General features: G+C 55.0%; 1 protein-coding gene across 2 annotated transcripts; it reads right to left on the bottom strand.

Annotated features, from left to right (window-relative positions):
• Positions 1–4,413: 4,413 nt before the first annotated feature.
• IRX2 (iroquois homeobox 2) lies at positions 4,414–9,879 on the bottom strand. Of its 2 annotated transcripts, XM_067730340.1 has the most exons (5): positions 9,405–9,872; positions 7,632–8,037; positions 6,612–7,334; positions 5,719–5,794; positions 4,414–5,022 (listed from the first exon to the last, which is right to left on the bottom strand). In XM_067730340.1, the coding sequence occupies exons 1-4, from the start codon at positions 9,651–9,653 to the stop codon at positions 5,742–5,744; spliced, it is 1,431 nt and encodes a 476-aa protein (XP_067586441.1). In that variant the 5' UTR covers positions 9,654–9,872; the 3' UTR covers positions 4,414–5,022; positions 5,719–5,741. The 2 variants fall into 2 exon arrangements, with proteins under 2 accessions (XP_067586441.1, XP_067586440.1); XM_067730339.1 differs by lacking the exons at positions 4,414–5,022; positions 5,719–5,794 and having other exon boundaries at positions 5,803–7,334; positions 9,405–9,879.
• Between the last annotated feature and the right edge of the window lie 1,215 nt (positions 9,880–11,094).

The raw sequence follows: 11,094 nt of genomic DNA on the forward strand, positions 1-11,094 counted from the left end.
GTTCCTTCCCTCTGGGCATTGCCCATGAAGATCCACTTAGTTTCCACTTGGAGGCAGCCCCAAACCTCACAGCTGCTTCTTTAAGAATCTTAGATTTAATTTGTTTTCAGTTTCATCTAGAACCAAGTAACACTGGGACACCTTTTTAAAAGATGCTTCCTTATTATCTTGGAGCCACACTTAAACAAACAAACAAAAATCATTCTTCCTCTTTCCTTTTACCTGGGGTTGCAAAAGAACAGAAGGCAGATTTCCTGACTCATTCCATTTGCATTATATTACCAGTAGAGTCCTCCTTGCAAACAGCTTCCATTTTTATCTTTCTTAGAAAGAGCGAGAACACTCTGCCCTCAGCAGAGGGAATACAAGCCTATTTTCTCTGCCTAGAGGGTGGAGGGTGGAGGTGCCAGCTGAGACTATATCCCTCTGTTTGCAGGAGAGGCAGGTGAAAAAGCAGAGGAGAGCATGAAAGTGGGGGTGTTTGCTCCCCAAACTGGGGCTAGAAATGGTGCCTCCCTCGCCTACCAGTGCCTGACGTCCAAGTGCATAGCATCAAACACCGGTTTCCTAGCATTCTAGCCCAAGCAGAGGGAAGGGCTGGCGTGTGGTTTCATCATGGCCGATAGAAAGTAATCCCCAGCAACTGGAAAATTATATTGTCATAGATTACTTCTCCTTATAATAAGCCTTTAAAATATCTGCAGGGGTTTGTCACTTACGTAAAGGTTTGCAATACATCAAAGGGATAAGTCCCCTTTGCGATTTGTAGAAATTCAGATGATGTTAATCATAATATCCACATATCACAGACTTGTGTATTGTTCCCAAGATTGCCTCTTGGGTTAACACATGTTTTTTAATGTTTAAAATGTTACTTTTGTAAAAGGTAGTGCAAAAACACATATTTAATGGGTCTATTTATATCCTTAGTTTGGGGTTAAAATGAATGTTTTCCTTGGGATTTTCAATGCACTGGGAAGCTAAAGAAAAAGTATGTGGTGGATAATCAGTGTAGACTGTTACTTTGAGGAACTTTCTAATAATCCGGCGTATTGTTTACATTTGAAAAGGGATGCCTCCGGCTGAAAAGATAAATGGCTTTGTAATGATTTTTGCAAACTTCTGTCTCTTTACTGCGACTCGAGCAGAGAATTTAGGGCACATTTATTCCGTCACGTTAAGAAACAAAAGGGTCGACTTGACTCTTAGCCTCTGATAATATTTCAGTGCGATTTTAAATGACCCTAAAACGCACGCGGCCAGTGGAGGGCGGCTGCTCCGTCCGCGCTTTCCGCAGCGGTGCGCAAGGGCCAGATCCAAAGATGCCGGATAATCACGCGCGGGAGGACAGCCTCGCGGGCACCCGGCCGCTTCCGCGCTTCCTGGACCTGCTCGGCTGCGGCGGCGGCGGCGGCGGCAGCGAGGGATGCGGGATGCGCGGAGCCCCGGTCCGGGCGCCCGGCCCCTTCCTCTCCGCCGCCCCCGCGGCCTCGCCGCAGACAAAGGTGGATGAAGTTCTTTTTAAGTTTCAAAGGCAGTTGCCCGGCAGCTTTGCAGAAACAATAACTCTTTTATTGGGAACAAATGTTGACATTTGACGGGCGCGGAGCCTGCGGCCGCCGGGCAAGCGCTCCCCTTGCTCTCAGCAGCGCCCGGCCCCGGGGCCCACCTGAGATTAAAGCGCGAATTCCGATAAATCTGCTTTAAAGCACCCGGGGCCGCGCGGGGCAGAGGCCGGCATGCCGGACCGCGGGGCTGCATCCCAGCCGAGGGGCGGGAGGCCGGGCCAGGCCCGCGTCCCCAAGGCCCGGCGTGCTCGCCACTGCGCGCCCCCCTCTCCTCCGCCTCCGCTAACATCTGCGAAAGTCTTCGTAGGCCAGGTCGTAATGTTTGATTAGCTCGATTTTAAAGCAAAAGATAAAAATCAGACGCAGCAACTTCCTTCCGTGTCTCTGTGTCTGTGTCTCTATGGGTCTCTCTTTCTCCCTCATCTTCCCTAAGGATCTGCGTGGAGAAACCATACCCCACTCTGCATTTCCTTAAAAAGATCCCGCTAAACACCTGCAGCTTTTATGTGCTTAGAGCACATTTCAAAATCAAGTTTTCCAGAAAGAAATTCAGGTCAGGAGGCAGGGTGGGTAAGTTATGGAAATCTTTGATAATTTGTTGGGCTTATAAACATCAAAGAAGATTCGTTAGCCTGGGCTAATCTCTTGCGCTGCTTTGAGTTTTCACCCATTGAAAGGTATGCGTTGTCCCTGAGCGGAGGGCTGGGTGTGTGTGTGTGTGTGTGTGTGTGTGTGTGTGTGTGTGTGTGTTGTCCCTGAGCGGAGGGCTGGTGTGTGTGTGTGTGTGTGTGTGTGTGTGTGTGTGTGTGTGTGTGTGTGTAGGGATCACATGTCCAGGTAAAACAATCTTCAGTTCCAAAGGGAGACAGCTGTTATCCAGGCTTCAATTTCTGAACATGTGCAAGGAGACCAATTTTTGCCTGGGTTTCCTGCTTCTCCACTCCACACTTCTTTAAGAGATGGAGTGCCCTCAGTGTGTATATTCACTGGGGACATGGTCTTTCAGTGCTTAATTTGTTGAATATTGTTAACTTTCATACTTTTCACTGAAGTCTTCAAATATTCAAATTATAATACTGCATATAGCAGATATTGCTGCCATGTGCACTGTATTCCCTGCTGATTTAGAAAATATAGCTAATATTAATAAAAGCAAAACTACTTAACGCCTTCGTATGGCAATGTCAAATGCTATCTGGAGGGGAAATCATTATCTTCACAGTAATTCTACAAAGCTTTCATCTAAGACAAAAACAGGCAAAGGAGCTCCCGCCTCACTTTTATGTCCACAGACTCGAATTTGTTTTCTTCCAGACATGCTGCCACAGAGTAACCAGGCTGCCCACGTGAAAAATCTTCCCTGTTGCCAAGAGATAGCTCAGATCCAAACATGTCAAGGTCTCTTACTAGGAGAGGCAGGAAGGAGAAAAAAAACAGTTGTGTACCCCCAGAGATTCGCTTTCTGCTAACCTCCAAATGCTTATCTACTCAAAGCCAACAAAATGCCTGAGAAGTAATAGAAAACCGAAACCTTGGCCTGCGTCTCCGTTGGCAGTCAGACCCCACCGTTCCTCCCCACAGGCGTGGCGCTGTGACCAGTTCACAGCCCCCTGGATTTGCCTCAAGTGGCTAAGATTACTTTCAAATACCCTTTCTAACAAGACCCCAGCAAGAGGCCACTAATTTCTAAGGCACAAAAAGCCACTGGAGAGAGCTCCGTTTGTCAATATCAACTGGTCCAGCAATTTCCCATCCTCAGACACGTCGGCCTATCGGAGCTGGCAGACGTGTAGACAAGATTTTATAAATTGTTCGATATCAGCCCATAATGAACCCCAACTGACCATTCCAAAGCAGCTAAAAGCATCCGGGATGACCCCCGCTGGGATCCAATAATGCTCTCAGGCTGCAACATTATTAATCATGGAATAAAATAGATGAACCTCTTGAAAAGTAAGTGTATGATTGATTAAAGGGCAATCTAAGAAGCTATTATTCTTGTTTTATAACCGTAAGTTATATTCACTCAATTTATCTTTGGAGAGGAAATAAATGATTGTTCATTCCTTTTCTGAAATTATATTATATGGATATCCATATAATTTTGCTGAAAATTAAAGTGACAGCTTTGCTGCTTTTATGATACTAATCAAAGGGAATATGTTCCCTGACTACAAATTCTAGACTTGTCCTATCATTAGATAGTAACACAATAACGAGGCAATAGGCTAAGGTTCTTTAAACTTTTCTTTCCCCCCAGGGTAAGGGTAAGAGTCACTGTAAGGAAAATAAATCGCTCCTCCCAGATTTTCGCCGTGTGTATAATGTGAGTTATATGAAAAGGAGAGTTAAGAAGCCATCCGATAAATCTGAATAATCTACGCCAATTTGGATAATTCAAGGTTACGATAAACAATTATTTCCCTCAATAATTTATGGTGAGGGTGTAACTATTATCCATGTTATCGCAATTCTCTAGTTACTGAGAAGGTTCAATAAGCCTATACCAGAAATAAATATAAAATGGATCCGAACGCATCGGCATATCAGATCATTTTATCTTGCCAGGCTTTTAAAATGTATACTAACAAACCATTTTCATATTCAGAACGCAAAATCTGAATTTTCTTGCAATGCATGTGTACATAAGTAACCTAAAACCATACATATCTCCCTACTGTGTACGTCTCTTCCATCTGCCTTTTTGTAGGAGCAGAAGGGAGAGATTATTTTACACATTTTCATTAAAAAGACTGAGGTCAGATCACCTGGGCAGAGGGGCTACTATCACCAGGACTCCCTACGCAAATCACTCTTCCAGGACAAATGAGCCCCAGACACCACATTGTTGTAGACTAGTTTGCTTTTATTTACAATTTAAGATATAAATTAGTAAAGAATTCTTGTTAAACAACCAACAAAGATTATATAACCAGCAATGTTCAAATAAAACCCAGGCAGAATTTATTTACAAAAGGTTTAGATTCCATTGCAATACAACTTGCATAAATTACTAGAAGCTTTATATCATTATAAAAATAAATATCAAATTTGTTTCCACTTCTTAAGTACTCAAGTTCTATAATCACGTTTTATTTCTACTGTGTACATCTTTTACAAATAAACTTTACAGTAAATCCTATCACACCTATAGAATATATACCGTGGCAATGAAGTGATCAATTCAAGATATCCTGAGAAAAAAGATTGTTTTCAAAAGTCACACATACATTGGGGAAGCTATACTATGCCAACAAATTCACATATGTCCAACAAAAGTCTGTTCCGATAGAGTCTGTGGGTTGGCAGTGCCCTGTGGATCCTCCTCGTTTACAGTGGCACAAGATGTGGTCCGGATTTAGAGATCATTTTTTTTAATACATCTGTATATTTATGAACTTGGGAAGAGAGAATGGCCTGCTGACTTTTTTTCCAAAGCAATTGTGACACCTACCTGTGGACCAAGGAAAAGACCAAATCATCCCAAATCCTTCAGTCCCATGCCAACATCATCATATTCTAAAAAGGAGTCCATCTGAAATGGTCTTGCCTCTGTCCCATCTCCAAGATCTGTGATTAGTAATTGTGCCTACTTGTAAAGTGGGTATTTTTTCAGTTGCTGCTGTCAGCCAGGTGAACTGCACGGCCCTACCTAGTCCATCTGGACATAGGGACAAGCCTGATAAAAGCTAGACTAGTCCTTCTATGTCTCTCCAGTCTGACTCTGCGAAGATCATCTATAAAGGCGTTTGATACCCCAAGTTTCAGGGGCACTCGCTCATCAAAGCGAGTGTCTATTAAGGGTCTAGCATAGTTAAAAAACAAAGTTCCAAATTGCATACAAATACCCAGATTTTAAGAATCTATTTTTTCCAAAGAGAAAACAACAGCAATAAATACGTTCCAGTTAAAGGAGTGATTCTGTAAAGCAGAACTTGAGCAGAAAAAGAAGGACTCTCTAAAAGAGCATGGATCCCCTCCCACTTAAAGGGGAAAACAAAACAAAACAAAAAAAAGGGGGAAGACTGCAGTGCTCTGTCCTCATACCCCGTGCCAAAAAGCAAGAAATACACATTAAGCAAGTTTACAGGGCAACTGGTTCTGGGAGGCTCCCCAAGGGGTAAGGGGGAACCCCAGGGAGCCCACTTACTTGCATTGCTGTGTGCGGCCCTTCTATAGGTAGGGCTGGAGGCCTCCACCAACCACGGTGCAGCCCTCACTGGCATCTGTCAGGGGAGGGGGCAGTTAGTCAGAACCCACCCCCAGAGCCATCAGTCTCCCAGACAGCAGCACAGCCACCAGCCTGCACACCCACGCTCGCCATGCCCTTGCCCCCTGCGCCCAGCGAGCAGTCTGGGGGAGCCCGCTGTCTCCACCACCACTGCCTGAGACAGACTTCGGTCATGTTTCCGCGTCCTCATTTTCTCTCCCCCTTGACTCCTTTTACAGGTCTTATCAGCTCAAGCCTGCATTATGAGCAACAGAGACAATATAAAGAAAAGGAGAGAAAGAAAATAGGCTCTCGTTTTCTATTCTGAAGATTTAAAAACTAAGGCCTCTGGGAAGAACTAGAACGTTTTGTTTCCTTCCAGCTAAAGGCAGAAGAGGAGATTCAGCTGAGACTCTATAAAGGGACAGAAAAGACAGAAAGCTTAGGCTCAGTCAGCAGGGGGAAAGCGGTCAGCTGCATGTTGGGCGATCTGTGTTTGCCCAAACGAAAACAGTCACGAGAATACTAGTAACGGTAATAATGATAAATCTAATGAAAAGTCAGCTATAAGGGGGCAAGTCCCGTTGCGTGGCAGGATCGCCTGGCCCTCCGCCCCCTTTCTGCCCTCACCACCCCTTCACTTCTAAATTGCAGTCCAAGAACCACCGTCCAAAGACGTCCTGTCTTCTTCCTGTTCTCCTGTAAGCGACAAAGCTTCCCCGGCCAGACCTACAGGTCCCCCGGCCCCTTCCCCGGCTCCTCAAGGGTGCTCACCAACCGGGGACCCGCCGGCGCCCCCTCCCCCAGGGCCCCGCGGGCCGCAGGCCGCCTACCTTTCTTGGGCTCGTAGCCGCCGCCGGGGGGCCGGTAGTGGGGCTCCAGCGGGTGCGCGCCCGCCTTGCCCGCGTCGCTGGCAGCCTTGGGCGCCGCGTGCAGCGCCTCTCCGGGGGCCGCGGCCGCCGAGTTGTACCGCAGGAGACCCTGGCCCTGCAGAGCCGCGTTCAAGTTCCCGTAGTTTGTGTAGTTGCCGTAGAAGGGCGACGTGTAGTAAAGGTGGCGGCCGAGCAGCGGCGACGCGGGGTAGGGCGAGCCGCCCGGCGGCGCCCCTGACGAGGCGGGCGCGGCGGCCGCTGGCAGCCCCGGCGGCGCGCAGGCCGGGCCCAGGCTCGGCTGCTTGAGGTCCGACGTGGCGATCTCGGCCAGAGACCACAGCTTGGGCTTGCTGGCGGGCGGCGGCGCGCCCGGCGACGTCCGGCTGCCCAGGGGCGTCTTGCCGCCGCCGCCGCCGCCGCCCCCGCGGGGCGTGGCCTCGGATGGGGGGCCCAGCAGCGGCGCCTCCACGCCGGTGAGCGGCGACGAGGTCACGGGCTTGGGCGGCGCCAGGTCCCGCTCGCCCTCCTCGTCGTCGTCCTCGTCGTCCTCCAGGTCGTCGTACTTCTCCTTGCACTCCGAGCCCGACTCGCACAGGGGGTCCTCGGCCCGGCACGGCAGTTTCTCTCCGTCCGACTCGGCGGAGCACGAATGATCCGTGAGCGAGTCGACGTGCAGGCTGATCCCTGCAGGGGCGCGGGCACGGTCTGTGGCACCCGGGGGCTCTCTGCCCCACCTGCTCCCTCACTTCGACCCAACCCGAGCCGCGTCCTCCCGGGAGCGCGACCTCCCAGGACGCGCTCACCGAGGAGGAGTTGCTCGGCTCCGGAGCTGCCAGGCGGCCGAGACTCCAGGCCCGAACGTGGAGCGTCGGGCGGGCAGCACCCGCCCCCCCGCCCGACCTCATCCTCCCTGACCTCACCTTGGCGCCCCGCCTGGGAAGAAAGCCCCCGCGACCCTGCGCCCGCCTCGGCCCCTCTCACCTTCGTCCTCCGCCGAAGTCTCGGTGCCCTCCTGCACCTTGTCCGGACTCTCCTCCTTGCTCCTTGCCGAGTCGCCCTCGTCCTCGTCCTCGTCCTCGCTTTTGTTCCTGGGGGCCCACGTCATCTTGTTTTCCTTCTTGAGGCGCCGGCGCGCGTTGGCGAACCAGGTGGATACCTGCGTGAGGGTCATCTTGGTGATGATGGCCAGCATGATCTTCTCGCCCTTGGTGGGGTAGGGGTTCTTGCGGTGCTCGTTGAGCCAGGCCTTGAGCGTGGCCGTGGCATCCCGCGTGGCGTTCTTGCGGTAGGCCGGGTCATTGAGCTGGTACGGGTAGGCCGCGCTTCCATAAGGGTGGTAGCTGATGGCGCCCGTCATCCCGGTCGTGTGTGCGTCGTAGGGCGCACCCTGCAACCGACAAGAGCCTGGTGAGCGGGTCGCTTGGGGACCTGCCAGGCGTCAGCGCCAAGGCGACCCCTCCGCCCGCCCGTGGCCGCCTTTCCCACGATGCCTCCGGCGCTAGAGCTGCGCTTCCCGCGGCAACAGAGCAAAAGGACTCAGCGGGTAATTTAAGGCCAGCTGTTGATCAAGAAAAGCGATACGGTTTTATTATCAAAATTTCCAACTATTTCACTTTCCTAAAACGACGCATCTTCCCCCAAATGCCCCTGGGTCGCCAGTACAGACGTACACAAATACGAACGCACACACAGGCCCACAGGTAGTTTCCTGATACCTAAATTTCTCTGGATGTTAAGTGCGGCTGCCTCCCCTACTCCCGCTCCCCCGCCCTTATATGGTTAAAAAACTACCCCAGAGCCCCCGCTCCGCTATTCACCGCCCTAAAGCTCGGCAAATCCAATTTGCAACTCAGAAGCCAGTCACCGTTTCGAATTCTTCAAATATGTGGTAATTAGCATGTTAATTCAGCCTTTAACGTTTAAATTCGAGACTTTTACAGCCTTCGCCCAGGCCCCAGCAACTCCAATGCTGCCCTGGAATTCCGCCGAGCGCGGGAGGTGGCCACAAGCCCCCGTTATGGCCTCCATCATCTAAAATGCGTTTTGCCACACCCGGCCGGGCCCAGCTGCAGACCCCGAGGAGCGCGGGCCGACCCCGGGTCGGGGAAGCAGGAGCTGCTCTCGGTGCGCAGGGGACCGAGGCGGCACTTAGCTGGCCAAACGCCGGCCGACACGTTTTTCCGAAGCATGGCCTGTGGGACAGATTAAGGCTGAGATCTTGGCGGCCGGGCCGGGCCCCAGAGCCTCTGCTGATGCTCCCTCCCTTCCCCAACTCAGTGACCCCAAGCCCCTACAAGTAGATGCTAAACACTCGGTAATCGCCCCGGAGGCCCCAGTGGCGCCGACCCTCGCGCCTCGCGCCGAAAGAAGCGAGCCCCGGCCCGCTCCGGACTGCTGGCCGATCTTCGGCGCCTGAAGGAAGGACCACCCAGGACAGATCCCATCCCGACCCCAGCGGAGTCGCACTTCACAGGCTCTTGGGGAAAATGACCCCTGCAGCCGAGTGGAAGGGCGTGGAGCGCGAGTCTCGGCCCGCGCTCAGACGTCGCCGGCCGACCGCCCTGCCTCTTGTCCTGGCCTCTCGTCCCGCCAGCAGCGCGGCAACCCCAGTCGGCGACTGCGGAGCCACCTCCCACGGCACGTTCCCCGCGGCCCAGCTCGCGGATACCCGGCCCCGCTCCGCCAGCGCCGCGATCAGTGTCTCCGCGCCCGGCGTCCCGCGTCCAGCCCGCCCGCCCGCCCGCGCGCGGTTACCATGTAGGATGGGAAGCCGGCGGCGGCGGCGGCAGCGTCGGCCGAGTACTGCAGCGGGCTGCCGAAGCCCGTGGCCGCCTGCGCGGTGAAGGCCGCGGAGCCCGGGTAAGGGCTGAACGCCGAGCCCGACGCCGAGCGAGCCAGCTCCTCGCTGCGCGGCGCCGCCAGTGCCGACGCGCCGTACGCCGGGCACGAGTATAGCGCCAGCGAGCCGGGCGCCTGATACAGGTAGCCCTGCGGGTAGGACATGGTGGGCGCGGGGCGCCGGGCCCGCGTCACGCCGAACAGCGGGCAGGGCGCGCGGCGCCCTCCATCCACGCCCGGCCGGGGCGCGGCGCGGCGGCGGCGGGCGCGGGGACCGCCGGCCGAGGCAGGCCGGCCTGCTCACTAGCCCGGGCGGCCCGCGGGCCGGGGGAGCGGCTGGGCGGCGGCGGCGGCGGCCTCGGCAGCGGCAGCGCGGAGCCGGTGGGCGCAGCCGCGCGCCAGGCCGGCGGTCGGGGTTTGGGGGAGTCTGGACTCGGGAGTGAGGAGTTGAGGAAGGAGCGCTCGAGTTTCCGAGGGACATTGGAACGCAGAGCTGTCCATCACGAGCTCATCTGCATATTCGGGCGCCCGCCCCCTCCCCTGCCCCGCCCGCTTTGCCGGCTCAAGCCACCAGGCCGCGGCCGGGGGAGGGGCGGAGACGGGCCGGGGAGGGGGGCGGAGGAGCGGGCGGCGGGAGGGAGGAAGGAGGGAGGAGGAGGCGATAGCGACGCGCAGGCTTTTGTGGCGCAGTCGCCTCTTGCGCAGACCCAGCCCGCGGCTCGCGGCCCCGCAGCCTGGCGGGGCCGAGCAGTGCGCACCCCCTCCCACTCGCGCGGACTCCCGGCACCCGCCCTCCCACCTTCCTCGGCCAGCCCCCCAGACCCAGCCGCGCTGGCCCCCTTCCCTTGCCCCGCCCCCAGCTCGGCCCGCGAGAACCCGGCAGAGGCCGCCGGGCTGCCACTTGGGGGGACGAACGGCCCGTGCCCCCTCTCCGCCCGGGTGGCTGAGCGCAGGACCCTAGTGCCAGGGCCGAGAGCCGCGGGTGATGGGGCGGGAGTGTGGCACCCGAGGCCCGGGTCCTCCTGGGGGTGCCGTGCGTGGCGCTGACTTCCACCTTCCTGCGTCCACCCTGCCTGCCGCGCGGTGCGAAGGTCCCCGCGTGGCCTCGCGTGTGGTCTCCGGCCCCGCGCCGCCCAGCGCGTCCCCGCGGGACCCGGATCCGGGGCACTTTCGTTGCGAACTGCCAGGAGGGCCCTGAGGTGAGCTTTCTGCCCCGAAGTCCGTAGTGGCAAGCCGGTCCCGGGGTGTTAGGACTTTATGCTCTAGGAAGCGTTTTAGCCCACGCCTCCAGTGCTTCGTCCGGGAAGACGCCACCCCCTCCAAAGAGTTTTATTTTATTTTGTTTTAATAAGTTGACTCTTCTTTCGGATGTGGGGAATGATTGTCACTGGACAGACCGCCTCTGGCACGACGGGAAGCCTCGCTGTCACTCGGGAAGGGACGAGAAAACGACAGGCTGGTGGCACGGGCGGCGCAGTCGGCGGCACAGGTAGCTCAGGTAACAGGCGACTCGGGAGGAGCTTCGCAGGGCCCAGCGGCGAGATGCTAGGAAAAGGGCCCTGGGACCCCCAGTCCCTCGAAAACACCCTTCTCCCCATACCTTCTC

The sequence above is a fragment of the Pseudorca crassidens genome, chromosome 3 (genome assembly GCF_039906515.1).
Source record: "Pseudorca crassidens isolate mPseCra1 chromosome 3, mPseCra1.hap1, whole genome shotgun sequence".
Taxonomy (NCBI): Eukaryota; Metazoa; Chordata; class Mammalia; order Artiodactyla; family Delphinidae; genus Pseudorca; species Pseudorca crassidens.

What these genes read in the sequence shown, in the direction of transcription:
- IRX2 (XM_067730339.1), bottom strand. Translation starts at nt 9,653, where the DNA reads ATGTCCTACCCGCAGGGCTACCTGTATCAGGCGCCCGGCTCGCTGGCG. An exon ending in CCGGCTTCCCATCCTACATG is followed by an intron (nt 8,038 to 9,404) that starts GTAACCGCGCGC and finishes TGTCGGTTGCAG; the next exon opens with GGTGCGCCCTACGACGCACA. An exon ending in GACTTCGGCGGAGGACGAAG is followed by an intron (nt 7,335 to 7,631) that starts GTGAGAGGGGCC and finishes GCGCCCCTGCAG; the next exon opens with GGATCAGCCTGCACGTCGAC.